Raw genomic sequence first — 26650 nt, forward strand, 5'->3', positions numbered from 1 at the left:
ATAAAGGGATGCAATAAAAATCGTACCACTTATGAAACATCCTTGCTGTCTTAACAGGGGCAGATACCAGTTCAGTGGCAGATGTGAGAACTCCAAACCGGCAACCAATGCTGTGAACAGCGCGGGGACTCCAAACGCGTAGATCGAGTATGCTCTGAATCTGGATTTCACTGACATTCTTTCAATAGAAATTCCTCGGTTGCCGCTGAAATTTCAAACAAGTAAAAATTTAAATAATTATAACTACGGAATTAAATTGTATGAATTTTCCCTGCCCCACACTTATAAGGTTTTCGCGGGATAACAAATACACATTATTATAAGTAACACATAAGCTTATCTCCAGGCGTGTTAACCCCCCACTAAGAACCCACCAACAAAGTCCATGAATAAATAAGGATTCTATAACAAGATACAGTAGTACATATTAGACGATAGTTTTATTATATTATTTATATATAATATTTATATTATAGATAATTTATTTCTGTTACAACTTTAAACATTTTTTTACTCAGAAACATTTATATATTATTCCTTTTGCACCGACTATTATTATAAATAGTTACCAACATAAAATGAGAAAATCAACATAAAAGATTACAAAAGAACAACAACAATGTATGATAAATACAAGTTATTTAACAAATAACACACAAATCTAGTCATAAGTCATAAAGCATTTAAAGCACAAAACACCTACAAAATATGTACTAAGTGCTACTGCACTGAAATGTAACGAAGTTTACTGGTCATCGCACAAAACGAATATCCTAGAGACTAGAGTCAATGATATAATATTTCTAATTAAAGAGCCATTCCCTTTAAAAAATATTAATGATTATTTTTCCGACCCAAATATCGGCCAATAGAATTGCACCATTCCACGTCACGTGGTACAACCTACATGGTATTATACTGAAATTTTTTTGTGAAAATTTTCTCTGGTCGTTGCTTCAAGAAAAGTATTAAGTAGTTGTTTTATTCATTATGAAATTCTTATTTGTTAACTGTACATTTCGTCTCATGGTGCAATTCTATTGGCCGACATTTGGGTCGGAAAAATAATCCCCCGAATACCACACGAGCTTCAAAATTATCGGGTATTTCCCGATAGGTTCGTTGCAAACAATTAATATAGTCGACGACTATAAGTCGTCATGACGACTCTTGTGGTATTATAAGTGACAATAGATTGCTAACAAGATTGAATGCCATATAATTTTGAAATTCGAAAACAACTCTTTTAGCTAAAACTAATGTGCGTACCTGAACGTCCACCAGATGTCGAAAGACATGACATTTAACCAGAAAAATGCTGCCAGGATGAAGTAGTAGATGATAAAGGCTGGAATAGAAAATAATATACTGTTAATTTATGAGAGATAGTGGCCGAGTACTATCGAGAATAACTTTAATCTTTGATTATATAACTATTATATAATCAGTAAAGGAAAACATCGTGTATAATCTAAAGTTGTATAAAAAGATACAGACACATATATAGTCACAAATCTAGCAATGGAAATAAATAATGCCCTATTTTGTTTTCAAAGGAGGTACTTTGGTTATATAGAAATTAGAACTGCGCGATAGCAATGACTTAGCATACAATTTTTCTGCCCGCATATTTATATGATAATCGAAACATCCTCGTTATTTAAAAATTGATAACTGACTTTAGCTGGTAAATTTAAAAACTCAGGCCTTCGACTGAGTGAAATATATTATACAAGTGTAAGTGAATGTCCTATCGTCACATGGAGTGTCCACAACAGTACGTTACTGCGTGACGCCAAATTAACTTGCTATTAAGCTGGACATCTTTGTTTCTATATTAAGTTTTATCGTTCATTGTTCATGTTTTGTCTGAGTTAATTATGTTTATTTGTTCCTATTAAGGATTCAGAACGACTTAGCGCCGTCTAACTACTTTACGTTAAAATTTATTGGATTTTGAGATACGGGAGTGGCTCAAATACATTTAAGACTCCAACTTTAATTTTGTTTCCTTTGGAGTAGAGATTCTTGGGCATTCAAGTGCACAGACACTAATAAAAGATTTTAGTGGGCGCTTGGTAGATAGTATTGGTGACCCCAGAGCTGGTGTTTTCCTCGCTCAACAAATACAGCAAGGAAACGTAATGTACATTGCCACAGGAAGTAAACTTTTTAAATTTGTTTTAATTTCTATTTATCAATTTTTTAATATTATTACTATGTAGGTAAATACTGTTTATTTGTGTATTGGAAATATAATATTAAAAACTACAAGACGGTATCACATAGGTCACATAGGACGGTATATATCGCCGAATACCAGCGCAGACAAACGCCATATGCCCACACGAGCATCCTCGGCATACCATAAGAACTATTTCGAACAAAATCCCAATTCCAGGGATCATCGCAGCAGAATGAGTTCTAATTTTAACCTTAACATCGAAAAATCTGAGAAAAATATTCCGAATGTCATCAATTTATTGTGAAACGACCGTAAACATCCAAGGCGCGTCCAAGCCGTTAAATTTCGTAATTCTAGTTATTTTTGTTAACACTTTACTGATGGGTCAATTCATTCGTTATGGTCTTGAAAATTTTGACTTAAAGTAATTTAAAGTAAATTATTATTAAAGCTGTAATAATTAATCCATACAATAATTGTTTAGTTTACATTTCTTTGTTACTTTCACTATGGTTAGTTGTTAGTGTTCTAGTTAGGTAGGGCCCCTTTTGGGGTCCTATTTATAGGGTTCATATTTTTCCATTTCTCTTTAGCACTATTCATCCAGTTTTTGCCCGCTAGTTCTATTACGTCATCATCTTTTCTTTTGTCGTCCTATGTATCTCTTTCCAGTAGGTCCAGTCGATTTTGTTGTTCTAAATGTCCATCTTTTATCCCTCCATTTTTAAGTAAATAATCTTCTTCAAAAATCTATTTGTTGGTTTATTAATTGCCGAATGGAACACTTAATTTTATCGCACTGGTGAAAATATAAATATTTTTATCAACTATAACAACCTCCTTGTAGTGTACATCACTGTTCTTCCCAGAGCAGCCCTGATAGATATAGTATGCATGTTCATTTCTTTTTTTAAAGAAAGAAAAATCTTTATTATACACAATATACCCCCAGACTAGGATTCCATGTGTCGTGGGCAGCCTGTCTCCTCCTTTTGACATGTTAACGGTACTTGATAATAATCAATCAGTCAATGTTTTCATCATAGGACATGTTGAGATGATGTTGTCGAAGATTGTCAGTGAATGTACCTATGTAATGTGAGTTTATAATTGTTAGTAAAAATATTGTTTTTAATAAAGTGGTTAAAGAAAGGGCCTCTGAATGAGAGAAAGCGTTGGGCTATGAAGGTACGTTTTGAAAGTTCAGACTCAAAATGCGAATCATTGTTTTTAATTTTAGATCTGTTTTCTAAACATCGGAGTTTAGATTTGTTTATTAAACGTTCGCTAAAAAAGTAATAGTGTTATGTGTTGTTCTACTTTTGTATTATAAACAAATTTTACCGCGTGAAAGATGCTATGCGTTTTCCAGGCCCAATTCAATTCAATTTTTTTATACCATCTAGCATTTTAGATAGGTACATATAATCCGCATTAAATCTGCGTAGTTTAAGTTTAAAGTATACCTGCAGCTGAGTTTCATTATCGGACGTTAAGAGCGGCCAACCCGTCTATCTTTTCATACAAACGCTCGTACGTGATTATAGCGTTGTAACAGATATTTCTTTGAAACTTATGAACTAATAGGCACCTTGTGCACTATATCTAGGTTTCTATTAAAACGCGAAATCAAAATTTTAAGAAACAAATTCAGTACAAACCTCCAAAATCAGCCTTTTTACACAAATTTATTTATGAAGTTTGGGCGTTTAAATTGTACTCATTAATTGTAACCGGAAAGAAATATTTGCATAGAAACCTTGCAAATGTAATGGAGTTTCTAAATGTAAAACTTTTTTTTTATAATCTTCTAAGGCTTACGAAAAAACACGTATTTCTTGGAACATGTTTTATGAAATTTCCGCACACTATTTTTCTTTCAATGTTATCGCGTTCTCACTTGCTGACATTGCGCTGGATGAAACAACAAGCTTTTTGGCCATGCTCACGTTGACGTTCGTCGGACGGGGAAGGGCGCTCTTAAGGCAGAATACAAAATTCCACCCGTATCACCTTGATGTCCGTCGTTCCACAACTGAACCAGCTGCCCACTGAAGTATTTCCGAACCAATTCGACTTAGGGTCCTTCAAAAAACGAGCGTATGAACTCTTAAAAGGCCGGCAATGCACTCCCGAGCCCTCTGGCATTGAGGTGTATGTGGACGGCAAAAAAATAGTTATATCGTCTGTAAACGATTGAAGATACCCATGGACATTCACATCGCGAAGAGGCTCGCAAGTGCGTTACCGGTATTTTTTTTTGTAGAACGGGGGGCAAACGGGCAGGAGGCTCACCTGATGTTAAGTGATACTGCCGCTCATGGACATTCCCAATGCCAGAGGGCTCGCGAGTGCGTTACTGGCCTTTTGGAAGAATTGGTACGCACTTTTCAAGACTTTTAGTCGAATTGGTTCGGAAATACTTCAGTGTCTATGAACACGTTTGTCTTAATCAAATAACTATAATTTTGTAAAACCGATTTCATCAGAATAATTTGCATACTTTTGAGCTTTTAGTGTTGCCTGCAATTGGAGGTTTCTTAGTATTTAGTACTTACTTATTTGAGTAAGTCTTACCACAGGCAGTTAGGTGAGGGGTACCGGGTTCGATTCCCGGTTCGAGGGCAAGTTTTAATTTAATTTAAATTTGTTCTCGGCCTTTGGGAGGGTTGTGCGGTACCGGGCGAGTGCCTCAACCGCACATGGAGGACACGGTAGAATTTCTAAAGACTAGCACGAATTATAAAAAAATCCTATACTTGACGCTGGCTAATGCACAAACCGTGCCAGAGCCATACAAAAAAAAAATTACACAATAGCAACACTTGTAATCTCGCGTAGTCATTAAATTATCATGCCATCTTAGTTGTCGTCCTTCATGCTTCGGAAATTACGTAAACCGCTTTGAACACAACATTTATCGAGTCGATTATTTGTAAATTAATATGAACGTGTCATATTTACCTACTAAACGGTTGCTAACGCTTTCAATCTTGGCTTTACTCAGAAATCGTGTTCTGTCGAACAGAACCAATTTTTCCCTATAACATTAGCATAGATTCGCAGTAATCGAAAACATTCATGCCTAATTTTATCATACTCGACCTACTACTAGGAAAACAGTACAGTGGTTAGTAACACTAACTATTTTGTTAGTATTACAGATATATAATGACTATCTGTAAGGGCTATTGTATATGTATAATGTTCACCTGTGTGCGTTCGTTAAATGGATTTTAAATTCTCTATGAGACCTATTAGAATTTTAAATCCCTTCTCTTCATCCATCTGTGTGTATCCGACTATGTAATAACTGTATGTATTTAACCAATCTGTTTTGTTTCTGTACCTTAAATCTAAAAATAAAAATCTCATCTTATTTTTCCAATTTTCCAATTTGAAGTCGTAAACATTTTAAATATAATAAACGTACGAGTTTTAAAATTGAGTACCTAAAACATGACACCGAACGAACGTCACACATGATACCATTGATCTATTATATTTTCTACTAGGCAAGTAGGGGGTCGACTTTTGGGTCGAAGGTATGTAATTTTCCTCAAGATATTTTTCTTCATCGTCCAAGTGTTAAATGTACATAGAAAGAAAATCCATTGCTGTACAGCAGGGCTTTGAACGTACGACGCCTCTAGGCTAAAAGTTCTCTTAGGATATAAACAAAAAAGAGTGCGGAGAGTTTATTGCCAGTTCTTCTCGTCCGTTGTACGTCAATAATTTGAGAACTGGCAGTAACTGTAATTGCTTCTACATTTAGCATTTAATATGTATTTCTTTATTGGCGATAAGTGTACATTGTGTTACCTAATAAATTAATTTTGAATGATTATTTTTTTACCACAACTCTTAATAATAATGTAAAATTTCGATAATTTATCACAACGTTTTCAAACTAAAAAGGTGGTTTATTTTTAAAATATGCTAGTCATGATATAACATAAGAACAAATAGCTTGTGCTACGTGCATTGTGATCTAAAACTTACTAATTGATATGCAGGAATTATTCTGAGTCACAAATGGAATTCATTAAGGAAAATACAATATACGCGATCTCCCTGGTGTAGGACATTACTTAATCTTTGGTATAAGCATGAAATCTAAATGTTATTCATATTGAAAACTCTGTATCCAAGGAATTTTGGAGGAGTGAAGTTCTTCTCGCCCGCTCTACGCCCATGACTTGGGAACTGGCAGTAAATTTAGACCCTTTTTATTATTGTACCTTTTATAAGTCTATGAAAAAATGATTGTCGGTTTTTATTGTATTTTATGCATGCAAACATCACCCACTTCACCATGAGGACAATCAAACACTTATGAAATTATGGTAGAAAAAGGAAAGAAATACACGTGTACACTGTACAAATAATGGTGTGAAATGGACACAAGAAATGATTTGATTGTATACGCAATACATTTTTAGATTATTGATACTGTGAACAATACTCTTAAATGTACTCAAAACATTTAGAATTTTCTAGATGCCAAATCAAATAAATCATATGAGTTTGTTCGTTATTAATGTGAGATGGAGTCAATAAAAATACCGAAAAATTCTTTGAAGAACATATACATGTAGAACCCGAAGTATGAAATTAGAATTATCGGATCAAAGTCGACATTTTTAAATGTACCTACCATAGATAACATATGGCATATTCATTAACTATATTTGTTTTGTTCTTTGTATCTTTATTTATTATTAATTGTAGTTTTGCACTTCTTGCATTTATCCTATTTCATTTTTCTTTATAACGATTGCTAGAAAGAGATCGCTAGAAAGCGATAAAACCGCTAACCCACCTTATCAATCTCAGATATTACTGGTTTGTAGAATTTTAAAATATACGGTGCGGTGGCATTTAATACAAAGTTTTGATAACTTATGTAACGTTGTTAGAACGATCATACTAAAATTATCTAACATTCCTATCTATACCCCTGTATATTAAATAGAAACCAAGAGTTTTCACAAAGAGAAAAGAGAACATTTAACAAACAAAACAAAAGGTTCTGATTTCTTATTATAAACATTGTCATTCAATTAGAATAAAAACTGTTGACACGCACATACTAAAAACAACATTAAACAGGGGCGAGGTCAAGTAATAAAAGAAATTCATTTATTATGTGGAGTACCCACATTATTTCTGAATTAAAAATTTCTACGCAGGAATGTCTGAAACTCCATAACGACAGTCTCTATAATTACCTGTTAGTTTTTATCATGCATTTTAGATTAAAATTAGCATGGAGAAATTTTTAGACTTGTTTAGTTTAAAAACGAAAGGATTGTCGTTCAATTTGTCAAACAAGTGCGAATGCCTTTTTCAGTGTATCTAGACTACCAACAAAGATATCCACTTGACATTATTATCTATTGTCTTATTCTTTGTCTTATGTAATCAGCAATGCATACAAAATGTTAATCTTAATATATTATATAAATTACGTGTCACGTTGTTTGTCCGCGATGGACTCCTAAACTACGGAACCGATTTCAATCAAATTTGCACACAGTGTGTAGTTTGATCCAACTTAAAAGATAGGATAGCTTACATCTCAATTTATACCCGCAATATTATTTTATTGCAAAATATTTGTTTATTAATTGGTAGTCACAATTTTAATAGATGGCGCTGTGTTGCAAGTACCAACGTTTCATATAACAAACTCAAAGCCAAGCCAAGGAAGTGATAACATGGTGAAATTATATGATAATTATCTACTCGTTGTACCATTACAGGACTTATGACTCATGGTCACTTACTGGTTGACGTACTAACCAAACTATAATCACTCAAAGGTTAAAGCCCTATAGAACAGGAACAAACGAGCAGAAGGCTCAGTTGATATTAATTCTGAAACTCATGGACACTCTCAATGCCAGAAAGCTCACGAGTCTTTAAGGCCACTTATTATTATTTTTTTTTAAGATAATTCACACCAATTGGCCTTGTCCCATGCTAAGCTGGTGAAGCTTGTGTTATGGGTACTAGGCAACGGATATACATACATATTATAGATAGATAGACATATAAATACATATTTAAACACCCAAGACCTAAGCACAACACCAATTGCTCACCACATCGATGTTCGTCTCAACCGGGGATCGAACCCGGGACCCATGGATTCGCAGTCAGGGGTACTAACCACTAGACCAATGAGTCGTCAAAACACACAATACCACAATGGATTCGTCTCTTTTTTTATTAATTATAATACGTCACTCGTTAAGTATGACATTGCTTTCAACAAGCGAAATGGAGTTAAAAATTTTAAAAATACTTACTAAACGTCATACAGTATTCCCGGGAAATGTTATCTATGCTGAGAAGAATCTGCATGGTCGAGAGGAAGATGAAGCCAACGAAAAGACTAAGGAGATAGGCTATAAGAACCTTTCCGTGAAGGTTGCATAGCTCTGGAAGGCAGTAGTATACCGCCACAGTGACGATGATGAACACGCATGATATCAACATACCTGCAACAAAATAATTCAATATAAATTCCTTTTTTTAAATAGAACAGACTCCAAAATGTGTATTGGCTTTCTCTTTTATGGAAAAAAGTGTTTGTTTTAAACTAAATCATATCTTGTAGTTAGCGTGAATAATGGAAGAGAGTGGGGTCGTCAAAACATTATATTTCTCAGGTTTCAGGAAGCACAAGAAGATTCATAGAAAATAACAGTGAAATCATTGATATACAATAAACCCAAGATGCACAGTCTCGAATAAAAGTAACGCTCGAAAGTGTCCCGAAACACTATTTCTGTCCCTTTCTATAACAGTATGTCTATAACAGTATATGTTACAAGCATATATTATTGCAAAATCAACCTTACGCGAATTGCTTAAAGTTGTTATTACAACGCAGTGTATACGTACTTAAAGCAATAAAATTTTACGACCGACAGTGGTCGGTAGGACAAGGTATTGAGTGGAGTCGATCATGACTTTTTTATTTACAACTATTTAACATAATTTTAAAATTATCCGACTTTACAGCGTGCGTGGTCACGGTGACTGAAGACAAAAGGTGTTGGATGTTAAATAGTTGTAAATTTATAATAATACATAACATTAATCCGGTTTTTTCTTTAAATTAAAAAAAAAAGTTAAATTGGCTACCTCCTGACCTACACTTTATATAGCGTAAATATATTTGTCAAAAACTACACACAAAAAAGTTCAAAAGTACATAAATTTATTTATAAAAAAAAACACAAATAAATAACATCGACTCCACTTATTAGACGCGAGACTATTTGAAATGAGCGCACAATTTAGAATGTTGCGCTCATTTTTTGAGGACGTTTTTAGACGTTGAGTGTGCATCTTGGGTTTTTTGTATATCAATGAGTGAAATAGACTTATGATGTGAATCGCAAGCTGCATACTTCAAACAAAATTCTATAGATTGGTTTTCAATGCGCTTAGACCAATCAAACTAAATTTATGAAACTAAATGTAGGGAAAGCGAGCTGGATAACTTACATATTATTCCTGGAATGTAATTCTCTTCATCTGGCTGCGGATCAAAGCAAACTAATGCGTCTAATCTGCTAATTTGTTTTCCTTCTACCTCACTCACGAAACTGTCGATACAATACATATCTGGAGTGAAAACAGTCCATGGTTTCACACTGGTCGGGATTTCCACATACAGCTTTCCATCCTGGGAACATCATAATAATATAAATGTAAAATTGTTCTTCGAGCTTATTTTATTCTTAACTAGCGACCCGCCCCGGCTTCGCACGGATGCAATGCTGATGCTAAATTCAAAGTGCTATAAAGTATAGGGAGAACCGCGGCCTCCGACGCGCTGCGTCCCGCAATTTTTAAATTTGTAATATCTTCGAAATATTCATTTATATGATATGCTGTAAAGGGCCATATAGATCTATATTAAATGAACAATGTATTCAAAGGTATTTAATTGGTTAAGGATTAATGCTGTATTGGTTAAAATCGCTTCGAAAATTAGCCATTATTTGTCGTAAAAAGTAAATGACAAAAAAAGTTATTGTGGGTTATCCATAAGAGATAGACATATACCATCACGGACTTTTCTGTAGACCTTTTCAATGTGTACAATACTTAGTACATTATTTTGATAAAACTCGTAGGGTTCAGCCTGCGTTTGCAATGTAAGCGGAAAAAATGTAATTATTTACGACATCACATTAGAAACCTCAAAGATAACAGTACTTCTTCACTATTTAATGGATATTATTATACATATAAACCTTCCTCTTGAATCACTCTATCTATTAAAAAAAACCGCATCAAAATCCGTTGTGTAGTTTCAAAGATTTAAGTATACAAAGGGACATAGGGACAGAGAAAGCGACTTTGTTTTATACTATGTAGTGATGAAGCCAAATATTTTGACACGAATCGACCCACTGAAAATACAACATTGAATTTATTTTTGAAAAAACAACTATTGTTCACAGGTTTTTCTAAAACGTGCCATGTGCTGTCACAGCTAGTCACGATTTTTGTCTTAAGCCGGGTCCAGACGAGTGTAACGTGTAATGTAAGATTACGTGTAATTTAGCATCAACAGTGTGGACGGCACACGAACTCAAAGCGAATTGTGAACGCGAAAATATTTCAAAAGCTGTTTCCACTCAGTTGCTACGAACATGCCGAATAGGAAGGTCGTGATAGCTGGTGCGGCTTTTATTTTCATGTATTTACTAACTGAAGACCGCAAAAGTCGGAAGCGTCGATGGTGGAAAACTAATTTTTATAAAAGAAGATCTTCTTTCAAGCAAGCAAACTAATCATTTTGTTTTTGCATTCTTCTACATCTCTTTCCAACGAATGAGCAATATCACTCCAAGCATCGTGTTTCAGATTTTTTTAATAATATTGCGGGTTTTTTGGATCCCAAATAACAGGTTTTTCTTGATACAAACTAATAAGTTCAAGCGATTGTTCGTCACTCCACATCTTGAACGTACATACGACACAACCGTCACGAACGCCGTCCAAACGAGCACTGCGAACGTCTTTGTGTTCGCGCTAAAAACCGACAGCCGATGGATCAACCCCGAGCGCCGCGCGAGCGTTACATGTAATGCTCGTAGTGCCGTCCACACGTAGAATTCGTGTTACATTACACGGTGGATTACATTACACGTTACACTCGTCTGGACCCGGCTTTAAACAAAACAATTACATAACAATTTATCGAATAAAAACAATTGGTTTCCCGTGAATAAATATAAAGATATAAAGCATTGTTATTACGTACTAAGACTTCGACTCGTTACACAGAGCATACAAATTACTTTTAATGTAATTATTATTATTCGTTTTATTTATAGCATAAAATCATCATGGAAATAAAATAGTTAGTGCTCCATCCTGATATAAATGTAAATAACACTTATAATTAACTAGCTGGCCTGGCGAACATCGTACCGCCTAACAGTCGATTCTTTATTTTTTTTTAATACTTATTCTGCTATTCGGGACACCGGTCTAGCTAGTAAGATAAGAAAAAGAAAGTTCATAAGACAAAAAAATATACATTATGTCAAAAAATAAAAAAGTACCTTCCCGGAACCCCTCCACTAACACTTGAACTTTATGATATGGTATTAAAGTTCAAATTGCCTTTAAATATTATTACGAATATTTTGTATGGGAATATAGAAAATTGTTTTTAGACGTTTCCATTCAATTTTTCTTTATTTTTCTCTCCGTAAGAACCATCCTCGTACTTCAAGGAATATTATAAAAAAAGAATCAGACAAATCGGTCAAGCCGTTTTCATGTTATGTCGTGACAACGGAAAACGGGTTTCATTTTTATACATATAGATTATTATTCGTTTTATTTATAGCATAAAATCATCATGGAAATAAAACAGTTAGTGCTCCATCCTGATATAAATGTAAATAACACTTATAATTAATTACACTTGCCACCTACAGACTTTATCCATAAAAAGTAAGTAATTTTAGCTCTTTTGTCTCTTTCTGTCAAATTGTGGTTACGCTTCGATGAATCAAGGCAGATAGCAGTTTTCTTACAGTTAAAACAGTATAATAATACTGATTTATTAATTGTATCTATACTTAGACATGGAATTGTAGTTTAGGGAAATTCAGTCGAAGTAAATAGGGTGTTTAAGGCTCAAAAATAATGTAGTGGAGCAAACTATCTTGATAGTTGACCTTGACCTTTGTTTAATAAGGTCATATTTGAAATGTTCGATCACGAAAACATAAATATTTTTATATTAACCGGAAAAAATCTGTCGAAGTTGACATGGGTAGAAATTGGCTGTGCCAAAAATTAATTTGGAATTGTATAGGAAAAACACCTTTTGTATGGCAATCAGGATTTATAATAATTTACCAAAAACCTTAAAAGATCTTCCTACTAGAGTTTTTAAAAATCGACTAATGTACTACTTTTGGAAAAAGTTATTATTCCATTAATTATTATTTACGTGAAATAATATCACTTAAAATGTATGTAAAATTTCTTCTAAGACAAATTTACACGCCATTATGTGTGGCAGAATATACGAACTTTAGATTGTACTACTAAACATTTTTGTATCATATTCTTGCAAGTTAATTATAATTATTATGAATAAATTAAGTTCAAATTAATATTAAGATTTTCTGATTGTATTCTTATAGCAGTCCTAATTAAAAATAAAGCTTAGGCAAGGTCTAAGACTTTTAAACCGCAACAATAATTATTGTTTAACCTTTATATCATCTTCAAAAAAAATCTGTACAAAGCTTAGAACAAAAACTACTGGTACGATTTTAAAAATTATTTCACCTTTAGACATTATCCAAAAATAAAATAAATCAGTGGCGCTACAACCGGTTTAGGTCTTGGCCTCAGATTTCTAAATCTGTTTCATGATCATTCTTTTTAATCTAATAGGCAAGTAGGTTATCAGCCTCCTGTGTCTGACACATGCCATCGACTTTTTAGGTCGACTTTATGGTCTTCGGTTTCCACATGATGTTTTCCTTCACCACTCGAGCGAATGTTAAATGTGCACATAGAAAGAAAGTCCATTGGTGCACAGCCGGGGATCGAACCTACGACCTCAGGGATGAGAGTCGCACGCTGAAGCCACTAGGCCAACACTGCAGCGCTTAAATTTTCAAAAGTATTCAATAAATTCCCGGTTGCAGTAGGCAGGAGTTAAATTCGCTTTGATAGAAACAGTTTTTGGTATTTTCCTAATTTCCAAAACAAACTTTCTCCCACCAAACACTAACCAGTTCGCATGCCAAATTGGAAGATAATCTTAGAGTACCTGGAAGTCTTCAACTTTATCAACAACAGACATTCGTTGATTTAAAGCTTTAAATGTGTTTGTATAAAAGCATATGCGTCGTAGGTACTCGTTTATAAATGCATGATTTTATTTTAAGATATATATCCTATAACATTTTTGTTCGTGCCATTGTAGTTAAACACTGCAAAATACTACCCATAACAGAAAGAGTAAATAAATGTTTTCTTTTTCGCTTTTTTCGAGATGACATACGACGAGTTGAGAATAACCTACAGACCCGAGCTGTCACTCAAGTTCGGCTCTATACATCGAGAGCAAACAATGTCTATGCCTAGAGGACGTTGAGGTATTTGCTAACGCTGCTAAAGGCCGATTTACATTATCTTAGTGTTTAGGAGAGCGCTTTAGGATAGTACTTTAGTTGAAACATGTAAACGCTACTTGCTTTAGTAAACGCTACGCTAAAGAACTTGCCTTTCAAGTTGTACTAAAGCACTCTCCTAAACACTAAGATAATGTAAATCGGCCTTAATATTTATGGACTACCCAGTCAGTTGTTAGATAGCCAGTCAGTTGTACCTAACCAACATAAAAAGTAAGTTGAAAAACTGGTTTTATATCCATTTGTGATGCTCCTAAACAAGACTGCTACGGTTACATTAATATAAATACAGTGGTTTTCTAATGTAATATATCATGATTTTATGATATTACTCTGAAAAATTAATAAATAAAAAAGTGGACTAATGATCTAACGTATTACGTATCCGTACCTATATTTCATCAAAAGGCTTAAATGGAGATGGACACCTGCTCAGAGGCCAGAGAGCAAAATGGTCGAAAAAAGTCACCCAATGGACACCTCGCTACAACACCAAGCGAAAGAGAGGAAGACCAGGTGCGCGGTGGGCTGATGACTTTAAAAAAGCCACTGGTCCTCTGTGGCAAAGACTTGCCAGGGATAGAAGGCACTGGAAACAGCTGGAGGAGGACAAGCTGGCTGTACAAGAGGACAGTTGTGCAACAAAACCTTCGAACTTTTTTTTATATACATTTATATTTTGTTTTCTTGTATTAGTTGAAACTTGAATCTTGAAACGTATGTTTCATATAATCTCATTCATTTTGATTAAGATATTAGTTCAATACTACCCTGACCAAACTCAATACTGAATCATTAATTAACCCAATTGACTGGAATTGAACTCTTTTAATTCCCATACTTATCACATCCGAATCCAATTCCCAAAAGATCTTTAAATATATATTGATAAATTGAGACTGCTCTATGGAAATTCTATCCTATAGTCTCTCTAGTTCATCCTCTAGTCAATATCTATCATTAGATCTACGCGTGATCGTAAATCAGGAGCTATTATTCTCTTAAGAATTTAAAGGCTTTCAATTCGCTTTACGCATTGCTTGTAAGGACGCAAGTTAAAGCACAAATTACGGGCTTGCCATTATTGTAAAGAGCACAAGGAAATTGTTAAAATTGGCTCAACATGATAAATTGATGTTCGTAATTTTAATATTGACATGATACCAACGCAATAGGGGTTGTGTGAGAATAATAAGTTGTATGGCAATTTTCCTTATGATAAAATATTATGAAATTACTTGATATACTCCGACGTTTTCAGTGGTGTTCATATTTGAACATTGACAGCTGACAATTAACAGCTGAAGGTGCGAGATACCCCTACAGCTCACGAGAGAAGTTTTACAAGAAACAAACAGAAATAAATAGGAAATAAGTAGGAAATAGCGATAAAAAAATCCGAACTCGTCACCGATCGACCCGCTAGTTCCGCGGGTTACGAATTTTGTATTTAAAGTTTAAAATCGGCGTTGAAACACCCTATATTGAAGATGTTGTTTTATAAACAAATCAGATTTGAATATTGCTGTCTTCTAATTTCTTGCTTCATGTCAAAGTGGCGAAGCCTCCTTCAAGCCCTTGATTATTGTGGTGAGCCTGCCCCATAGCTTTGAGAAAATTCCACCACTTTGAACTTTGCAGACATCCCGCACTAATTTTTATATTCACTATGTGCTAGGGTACAACTGTAGGACTCAGTAGCGTTCTTAATTCTCACCCTCTATTTAGTTACCAAGTGCACCTTGCTAATACATACACAACATATACTTTACAGATATTACTGACACTTAATACTTATAAATTTAAACACTCATCTCACAGTCCACTGGCTGGCAAGCTGCACAAGTCGCATTAAAGACTCTTTATAGTTTATTTATTTACAGCACATAGTCCAAAGGTTAACTAAACATCTTATAAAACTATACACTATACCATTAAGAAATAACAAATTGATCTTGATCCCACCAGCGGGTGACAATCCCAAAGTGTTGTAAATTGTAACACTGATGACATCCTTAGGCTGAAGTCCGATGCTAAAATTATTATTGCTTATAATTTAAGGCTTTTTGTTAAGCAGTTATTTGATTTGCTTACGAGGATTCTTATTGAGTAAAAGACGGTATCTTTTTATAGAACAGGGGGCAAACAGGCAAGAGGCCGCCGCCAATAGACACTTACAATGCCAGAGGACTCGCATTTTCATTGCCGACTTTTTATGGGTAGGTACGCTCCGTTCTTGAAGGATCCTGAGTCGAATTGGTTCGGAAATCCTTCAATGGGCAGTTGTTGGCTCAGTGGTTTTAGGGTCGTAGGTAGGTAATGCACCATTGGAGTTTCTTTCAATTTAACATCCCTTCGAACGGTGAAGGAAAACATCGTGAGGAAACCTTGCCTTAGACCCAAGAAGAAGACGGCGTGTGTCAGGCACAGGATCACCTACTTGCCTATTAGATTGATGAATGATCATGAAACACATACAGAAATCTGAGGACCAGACCTAAAAACCATGTACTGCCACTCATTTTTATTTTTATTATTTATAGACTATAAAGATATCAACTTATAATTCGCAATCATTTTGTTCTCTGCAGCACTAGAATTGTTTAGGTATGACGTATGCTAGGTGAATAAAAACGGGAAGGAAATCTCATTGCACTATCACAACAAAACTGCGCGTTACGTTATTAATGTATGTCATTAACAATAATGATACTTAATTATACATATATGGGCTTGAAAGGATTCTAAAAACCATTTAAGATTATTTACTAGTGACTCAAAAACCTATTCAAATTGTTATTTTTCTTGTGGTATTTACCAAATCATATTAATTATTCATAATTTCTAGAACTCGCCAAAACGCTTCTTTATGCAAAATGATGGCGCATGCCGCATGACGTACGATTCCGAGTATACTCGTAAACAAACTTCAAGTTTTTTACGTATTATCATTTATAGTGTCTAATAGCAAATAAGGGTATATGATGATCTTGATTGGCCGATGTAAAAGGCCCTTGCTGTGCCAAGGGAGCGTTCAAGTATTACGTCACGCAATTTTTGAAGATTATTGACCCCCCCCCATGTAATGCGCCGTAACGTTTTTCTGTACCCAAGTATAGTAAAACGTTTCGTGACCGCCCAGTGACTCTTTATACCTAAAAGTTACCATTACGTGGTGTAAAGTACTGGAAAGTCGAAAATAATATTAAAAATAACGCGTAATTCAATCCCCGCCCCGCATTGTAACGTTTAACAAAAGGACCCCCCCTCCCAAAATTAGTTACGTAATACTTGAACGCTCCCCAAAGTCCATTCTACATCATTCGTGGGCGTAGTGGACCGTGATATTAACGGCTGATCGCGTGGCTGGATGCGGACAAGGCTACACTGTTACCGTGTCCTGCCTCGGGCGATTGCTGGTGGCGCCGTGGGGTTTTAGTAGGTATGCACAACAGCAAGTCCTTCATAACCCTTCCCCACCAGGTCAACCGTGCCGCGGAAGGGTATGCGTAACGCATTTCCCCCCATATAATATGATGATCTTAGAATTAAACTCAGAGTCGAAAATTCGCCAACCGTGACTACCGTAAGTCGTAGTTCGTGCTCAGTCGGACGTTGTTGGAACATTCCCTGTCGCATTATCAGGAATACGCTTTTCGTATAAAATATTTAGTCATACATTCCCGAAGAGACCACCGATCTCCTCTACAGTCCTGACATATCTATCGCTTCTGCTACTTCCATGACATGCATGAAAAAAATAAGAGTTCGTCTCTTCCGTTCCACTCCCTTGATTTGAGAACTGGCAGTAAATTTGAAATTAGTAGAAGCACTTAATGTTTTCTTTTTTGACGTTCATAAGTTTACATTGTGTTACCCATATGAATAAATGATTTTGACTTTGATTTTGACATGGGTCAAAGAGTACTTTAGACCTGTCCCTTCTCTAGTACGTCTTGGATTTGTTCCAGGTGTAGGACAAGGCATATGCGACACGACTTCACTATTCACGGTTGATTAAAAATATGGCTTATTGTTATTTAATACATTCGGCATTATACGCATTAGTTTTGTCTTATCTGGGCATTTTCTGTTAAAAATGGTAACCATGGTAACTTCTTATCCTAAATCCCTTTTAATCCGATATAAGTAACAAAATACGTAATTGCTTGCTGGATGAAACAGCACATTTTGAGGATGAAATAAATACTTATTATGAAGATATGTTTTAATGATTTATACTTGACTTGACAACCAATAAAAAACGAACAAGTGCAAATGTAATAAGGAAAAAATGCAAACAAAACAATATGTATATACCTTTGCTCTACTCAGATGACGTACTGATGTTTTATTCTCACGAATATCTTAGCATAATTGGGCTGGAAGTTTAATAAACATGAAGACAGAAATTAAGCAGCTTCTAAATATACTCTCTAACAACGTACTTGCACGCCTCTGGCAGTGCTCTACTCTCGACATGTCAAAAAACCCAGTCTTTCGAAACTTGAATGACTTTTTTCTCACTAATATAACACTTAGGATAATATGAGTGCACTAAAATCGAGTTAAATAATCTATCAAGCACAAATGGTATTTTTTATGAACAATTATTTTGTTTAACATAGTAAATAATAACATTAAAATCAATCATTCTTGGACGTCCGTCAGTCTGTGTTTATGGATCCATGTATGTGGCAGAGAAATTGGTCGAAAAATTTATCGTACCAGAATACTTTTTTTCTTATTATATAAAGTTATACTCTGGGCTGATTCCTAGTTAATATTAGCGTTCTAAGTACTGTCGTTTAATAATAATTTGTAAAAAACTAAAATACGACTGTGTATTTTCCTCACCTTAGAGTTATGGCGCCACTATATATTTATATAAATTAAATAATATAATTGGTTTTTTTTTCAATCATTCATTTTTTTTGTTATTTTGTTTTAAAAAATTTGAGTTTTTGTTTTAGAATTTTAAATGTGAATGACCGCTATGAGGCGTGCACTTTTGGATTTTCCAAATTATTTTAAAAATAACAGCAATGTTGGAGGTCTTTTACTCTGTCCCTTTTTTTAAATAGGCGATAAGGTCTATGCTCCACTCTTTTTGGGTGCCGGGTTCTTTACGATAGTATCGTCATCGAATCGTTAGAAATTCATTAATTAAACATTATTATACATTCTAGAACGGCCAAGCTTCGAATGGCCCTATCTATGATTTTAAGATAATAGCATAGAGGCTAATACAACTCTGCCTTGCGATTCTGTAACTCACTTTTCGAGTTATAAGTGATAAGGAGGGAGTTTGTAGTTTATTGTTTACCAGAATGCCAAATCGTAAAATGACTGCTTTACGACTGATTTGAGCGCCACCGCCGCTGCGAAAACCGCTGTGTGACGAACTCACAAAGTAAACATTTCGACAAAAGTAAATATTTACTTGCTAGCGGGGAAAAACTGGATGAATGTTGCTCAAGGCAAAGAGAAATGGAAAAATATGGAGGAGGCTTTAACCCTGAAAGTGGCCTAGACCACTAAAAAATAAAAAATAAATCTAACTTAAAAAATTTTAAACTTATACTAACACTACTAATATTAAGGAATGCAAACTTACCAATTGCTGTTTGGATTAATAAATCTTTAAATAATGATAAACATTGAGACGGCCTGGCAAAATTGTGTAAGCTGATTAAGACAGAAAACATGTTCAATAAATATGTTGTATGTTTTCTATAGCTAAGTATAAATTTTGTTGTTTAGTATCTTTCCTAGCCGAGATCATTAACAGCATTTAAAAGGGAATTAAAAAGTCCAAGGACAAGATTCTCGGAAATTATCTGTTTCCAATATTTCTTTAACATTCATGTTTATTTCTACATTAATAAAATCATTTTATACGTATATGATTCTTGGAAATTAAAAACTTACGAAAACAAAATACGAATTTTAGGTAATAGTAGTAGACTTTTTTTTAGAACAGGGGGCAAACGGGCAGGAGGCTCATCTGATGTTAAGTGATACCGCCCATACTCTTAATGCCAGAGGGTACGCAAGTGCGTTGACGGCCTTATAACTAGATTTCATCAAACTCCAATAAATATGCAATCAATGATTTTAATATGTTAATGATTCTTTAAAGGCATTAAAAGCACCACTGTTAGTTTTGTCATCGTCATTTTTAATATTTTTAGCATTTCACTAAAAGGAAAATTTTCAAAGCCAGTTACTCAGTATTTTCAGAAATCTTATCAACCTATATCAATTATTTATTCCGATAGTTAATAGCGAGATAAGAACTTTAACGCTAAAAGCTTTGCACCTTGTAGTGTATATTTCATTACTGGGTTTGTTTAGAGCAGATTAAAATCTGTCAAGAGCATTTAAGTCTAGATAAAAACTAGACAAACTAAATTGAATATTAACGGTACTGGCTGAATATCTTCTAGCTGTGATTTAATTATTAAAACAGGCTTCAGGTCAATACTATAGATTTATGTTTTGCCTGCTATTTACATGTTGGTACAATTTGTCTGGCTGGCGATAGTGTTCATTTTCAAAGGAAAAACAATTCCGATAGTTTTTGAACACTCAAACATTTTTGTTGTCTGTTTTAACGTAACCCTATATGGTTTATGATAAGATAAGCAACGTGGCATGAAATTAATATGTTATCGATTCCAAAAACACTTTTTTGATAAATAGGCACATACTAAAACTTATTCTAAAATAAAAAATAAAAATGTGTGCGTGTACTAGTGTACACAGTACACACGTTAGAAGTGAAACTTCTTTATGACCTTATTTTTCGAAAAATGATCTATATGCAACTTTACAGAAATTGGTTATATAAAGTTAAATTTGATAGTTTATCAAAAGACTTTTATTATCATAGACAGGAATACAAATAATACAATTATTTCATTTTACCTTATTACCACTAAGATTATTACATTATTTCATAAATTGTAATAGAATTTTTAGTATCATAGTTATCGTTATTATAAATTTTTGTTATTATTAATGGCTTAGAATCTCTTCGAATCAACCGTGGTAGGGATAAGTAAAAGACGCGCGTAACGGTCAAATGTGACGCGTAACCGTAACATGTGACGCGTAACCGAAAAATGTTACACTAAATTTTTTTCCAACCCCGATAAAGAAGTTTCACTTCAAAAAAAAAAATCAGTGGCGCTACAACCTTTTTAGGTCTCAGATTTTTGTATCTGTTTCATGTTTATTTGTTAATCTAATAGGCAAGTAGGTGGACGCCGTCGACTCTTTGAATCTAAGATCGGTTTCCTCACGATGTCTACCTTCAGCGCTCGTGCGAATGCTAAATGCGCACATAGAAAGAAAGTCCATTGGTGCACAGCCGGGGAACCAACGACCTCAGGGATGAGTCAGGCGCTGAAGCCACTAGGCCAACACTGCTCTTATTGTAAAATATTTGTTGTAGAGCACGTAGCACGAGGCAAACACATTTCTGATTTGAGAACCGTTTAAGCAAAAAATACCTGTCTCAATCATCATCAATATAAGGATGTGGTGGAGATAAAGTAGTTCAATTGAATACCTATGCAATTGTAATGATTTTTAGTAGATTTTGTCAAAGTAAAAGATTGTATTGAAATATTATTTAACCTAGAATACTACTAGTAATACTAAATTTTTTCACGGTAATCATCACGGTTCCTTAATCTTGGTATCGTCTCTTGGTTAATAAAGTATTGGCGATAACCCAAAGCTTCTCGTGTCTCAATGAATTAACCGTGGCCTACAGCTGTTTACTAGATATCAAAAATACGATTTTATGATTCTTTATAACTTTAAATTTGCATTTTTGTGATAGCGGGAGTTACGTAACCTAATGTTAATTAAATTACACATATATATATTTTTGTTACTAATTAGAAGCGTAAACAAAATGTAAACAATCATCACACTTGAAGCCCTTTAGTTTTTACCACCCTTATCCATTGTATTTTAACATTCTATGTTACGATAATGTCCAAAAACATAAGTGTCTTTTAGATTTATTAACCCTTAGATACGTTTGTTTAGCGTTGCAACCCCTCTACCCTAATTTTGCGTTACTTTATAAGTATGTAAGCTCATATTTTAAACCAGTAGAGTCAGTTGTTAGCCAGTTGTTGTTAGTTAAAATAAAAAGTTTTATTTAAACATCTCCATACAAACACCGCCACCGAAAAAAATCTCACCTTTGAAAGATAACATTTTACGAGAGAACACAAAGTAATAACTTAAAAATATATTAAAACTAAAAGAACAAAATTAATATTAATAGGAATTTCTGTTAATTAATTTGTGAATACAATTAGTTAACTACGTATTTAGTTAAAAGTAATTTATATGTTTTTAATAATTATATATTCCTTTAAGATGCAATTTATAACTAGCCTTCAATAGATACAATTTTTATAAATAATAGAATAGAATGGTATTTCATTAAAACCTAGGACTTAAAATAAAATGTTATCTTATAAACTAATCTTGATATTATATTTTTATATAAAGTAGAAATAGAGGGATAGCTTCTTTTTTTTTTAATACAACTTACCTCTCCTATATTAAATATATCGTAAACGTGTCCAGCAGTGATCCGCACTTTTGCATCATCTGCACTGCAGTCTGGTTTCCCAAATTCAAAATTGAATATTTTCTCGACATACACGAGGGGGCTTCGCTTTTGATTTTCACTTGTTATACTCTCACAAGCGGAGTTCTCGCTATCGTAAGCTGCCCCCGCTGGACAACACTTTGATACCATCAAGCCTTTTGGTACGAGACAAGCTTTCACTTTACCATCTTCATTAAAATATTCTTCAAAGATTATGCCACCGTATGCTATTCTGCTTGCCGTTGAACGACCGCCTGTTATGTCTACAGTATCATTCACATCACACACTTTTCCACACACACATCCAAGGATTGCAAATAATATTATCACTTTATACATTTTAAATTTTACGCTTTACTGAACAGCAGTACTTAAAATGAATGACCATATAATAACACAATTTAATTATTAATTTCTTTGATTTCCTTTAGTCCACGTAAACGCAGTAATTGCTAATTCATTGTAGAATTGACCCGGATTCGTTTGGACTAGAAATATTTAGTTCTTTGAAACACAACTCAAACGTAAGTTATTTAACTCATAAAATTAAAAAATAAACTTGGTAAGCGTTCGAAGATGGTCAAATGTTATGCGCGACTGGCGAGGTGGCGAAACTTTCGACACGCGTATTTATTTTTAAACATACAAACAGGTTTATTGGGAATACCTGTGGTATTTTGTACATTTTTAGGTATTGATTTTATTAGACGATAACATCATTTCAATTTGCCTTACATATTATAAGCACAAGCACAATAAATAAACACGGATCTCAGTTTCATCACAGATCTCGTACGTCTGTGTATCAACAGATCTTTAATAATACTAGGGTCTAGCGGTAATGAGTCGTAACGGAAGATTGTTTGTTCTATCTAATCAGCTCCTAAATACACTTCACTAATCACTATTATGTATAAGACTGACTATGAGTAATAAGGGGAATGTCCGTTAATTACCGTGTCACTTTAAACTCATTGTACAGATACGTACCATAAACAAGGGTTTAGGATAGCTAGAAGTATAAGAGAAGGAACAAAATATTTATTTGCTTGGATTGACAGATTATAGCTAGAATAGATTTCGTACGTATGATCGATTTCTACAGATATTGCATTCAAAATAAAATGAGAAAAGTGTCACGTGAAATTAATCTCTATATAAATAAAATTCTCATGTCATGTTCGTTCCCATACTCCTCCTAAACGGCTCGACTGATTCTTACGAAATTTTTATGCATATTCAGTAAGTCTGAGAGTCGGACAACATCTATTTTTCATCTCTCTAAATGTTAAGGGTGATCCCAGACCTAAATTTTTATTTTTATTTTTAGACAAAACTTTTTGTTTTTTTTTATGATACACCATACAAAAATACATACAACTCTTAATTGTCATCCATCTACGATCAACCCCTATTATTATTATACTAGATAGTTATATTTTCACAGTAGCGATGTTGTGTATATTATGTGTTTAATATTATATATGTACCTACTTTATTATATTTTTTTTAATGTTTCACGACATTATCGTATTGGCATAGGCTGTAAGGATAATGTATGTATTTCTATAATAATAAATAAATATTTATTGAACTAAAAACAAATGTTTCCTAGAAATATATGTATTGTATATTTATAATTATATGTTTATTCATCTAGTTTCTTTGGCGATGTATTCATTATTAAATAAAATTTGCAAAAGGGAAACTTTTGGCAATTCTTACGTATAGCTTGTAAAATTATTGAAATACAGCTTATGACGTTGTATTTATTAGCACCAATTAATCTTAATTGGGCAATAACTCGTTATTTGCACAGTAAAATGCTTTGTCTGGAATGGTCAATATCTTTATCATCCACAAATATTAGTCAGAATTTAGTCCATATGTTGGTGAGAAATCCTTCTAAGAATTGCTAAACTTGGATTGTTAATATGTCGGCGCAGTTGGTGCAAGAGGTAAAACTGACCCTATGTTAATAAAACTGATGTTAAGTGATACTACAGCACATGGCCACTCACAATGCCCGAGGGCTCAGCGAGTGCGTTGCCGTCTTTTGAAGGTATGGCTCTTTTCTTAATGTGGTTTGCGTACGAAATATCTCGACGGGCATTTGGTGGCATAGCAGTGGTGTGCGGCAAAAAATACCTTAAAAAAACGCTCAGTTGTGGAAAATCGCGTTCTCATTATCCGCCTTTGTACGTATATAATAGTTTAATAAATTGTTTTAGGATTTCTATTAGTCATACACATCATACCAAGGCCGTGACTTGGGGGAAAAAACATTTTTTATAATTAATTTGGGTTTTTTTTAATATATATATTTTTTTGTATAGACTAGACGTTAAGGTTTCACTCACTTTTACAAGTCATACTCTACTTTAGTGTTGGCCAAAATTGGTCTTGGTCTTGTTCTTGTGTTTTCGCAAGACCAAGACCTGCAAGACTTGAGCAAGACAAGACTTAAGCCTGCAAGACTCTTGCGTCTTGCAGTTAAGACAAACTGAGATTTGGGCGTTATTAACGCCCGAACCCAATAACCTATCTCAATCCATAATGCACCATCTGAGATAGTAATCTTAAACCAAATGTTGTAAAAGTGTACCAATAACCAATCGACGGATTGTAATAGCCATCTGTCGATACAAGCTATCCATGGGAGGTCGGATCGGTGTCTGTGAAACCTATATGAAAATGACAGTTGACGAAAGTTCGATTTCAACAGTTAATTATTTTAACAGATTTTAACTTACATCAGTTTTCCAGTTTTTTAAATAATTAAAAAAAAACTGTTTATTATGTTAGAAACATACACATTAATATCTTATAATAATAATAGGTTAATAGGTATTTGCAAGACTTGCAAGACTCTTTGAGCACAAGACCAAGACCAAGACTGGCCTAAGTCTCGTCTTGGTCTTGCATTTGGGCAACACTACTCTACTTATTCCCTCTATCTGCTTCTTCTCTTCCCCGTCTTCAATAAGCTAGCGACGCCTTTGGATACATTTTAATCTACTTTCACGTAAGTGTACACGTTTTAAAATGTTTTTGTAATATTGGCATTCCCAGTAGGACTATTATTATAAACAATGAATGTAAGGTGTGACATGTATGAATTAAAGTAATTCCTACAATTACGTCGGACGCCATTCTGTAAAATAATGGATTTTATATAACTTACGTTTTTTCATTATGTCACGCCATTATAAGCGTAGAATACTTATTCAAGCTTAATGATTTGCCGGATTTAGAGGTATGGAGGCAACAAAGGAGTGGAAAAGTGGCCTCAAATTATTTTCCAAATTAAATAAAAAATAAAAGTTTTAGTCCAGTTTTTCAATTAATAATTTACTGTAAAACCAAGTAGATTCATTTATTTTATTTATTTATTTTATTTAATTAACACTTCGTTGCATATACATAAATATAGTACAATTGACATAATTAAATAAAAAGTCGAGCGACTGGCGGCCTTATCGCTTCCGAGCGATCTCTTCCAGGCAACCACTATGTATTAGTGGGGTATATATTTAGTATTAAACAGACATATAAAAATATATCAAAAGAATAGTTGTTTACTAGACGGAATATAAAATACCAAAGTCTTCAGTGGGGCCCCTTTTTGTATATGCCCCGTAATGTTTTTGCGTAATATCTTTTAATTATTGTTATAAACTTTGAATACTTAAAACTTAACAATGTGGTTTAAAATATAATATGAGGAAAAATTAGTAATACGTCATGAAAATGATTAAAGAACTAGAAAAAATGTATTCAACTATCTATTCTTTCAATTTACAACATGAAATCTTAATTAATAGTAGGTACTTTTCGATAAAAAAAACACAATACAAGGTTTAAAATAAATAATATTCATTAATGAGCAAGTTTTTTAACTTCTGTATTCAGATACGTATTCTGTGATATCTACGTAAGTAGTTTTTTAATATGAACTGGAATTCCATTGGAGGTCATACTTTAATGTAGTTACGTCATATTTCGCATTGTTCCGTGTATTGTAGAGTAAAAGTCATTTTTGTTGAACATTCAACAGGTCTCAGAGATATTAATTTTTATTTATAAGTTACACTCTTAACTAGCATAAATCTATACTAATATTATAAA

At 33.8% G+C, this 26650-nt stretch overlaps 1 protein-coding gene across 7 annotated transcripts in view; it reads right to left on the reverse strand.

Moving 5' to 3' along the window:
* The window catches only part of LOC125048614 (probable G-protein coupled receptor Mth-like 3), an 86854-nt gene that overhangs the window by 38614 nt on the left and 21590 nt on the right, over positions 1 to 26650 (reverse strand). For 4 of the 7 annotated variants that reach the window (XM_047647381.1, XM_047647377.1, XM_047647376.1 and 1 more), the window contains exons 2-5: positions 9707 to 9887; positions 8500 to 8691; positions 1270 to 1348; positions 27 to 205 (exon numbers count right to left, since the gene is read on the reverse strand). In XM_047647381.1, coding sequence (XP_047503337.1) covers positions 27 to 205; positions 1270 to 1348; positions 8500 to 8691; positions 9707 to 9887 — 631 coding nt within the window. Of the gene's footprint in view, positions 1 to 26; positions 206 to 1269; positions 1349 to 8499; positions 8692 to 9706; positions 9888 to 22462; positions 23396 to 26650 lie in introns of those variants that run through there. The other 3 variants (XM_047647378.1, XM_047647369.1, XM_047647374.1) reach the window with 3 other exon arrangements.

Source organism: Pieris napi, chromosome 4 (assembly GCF_905475465.1).
Source record: "Pieris napi chromosome 4, ilPieNapi1.2, whole genome shotgun sequence".
Classification (NCBI taxonomy): Eukaryota; Metazoa; Arthropoda; class Insecta; order Lepidoptera; family Pieridae; genus Pieris; species Pieris napi.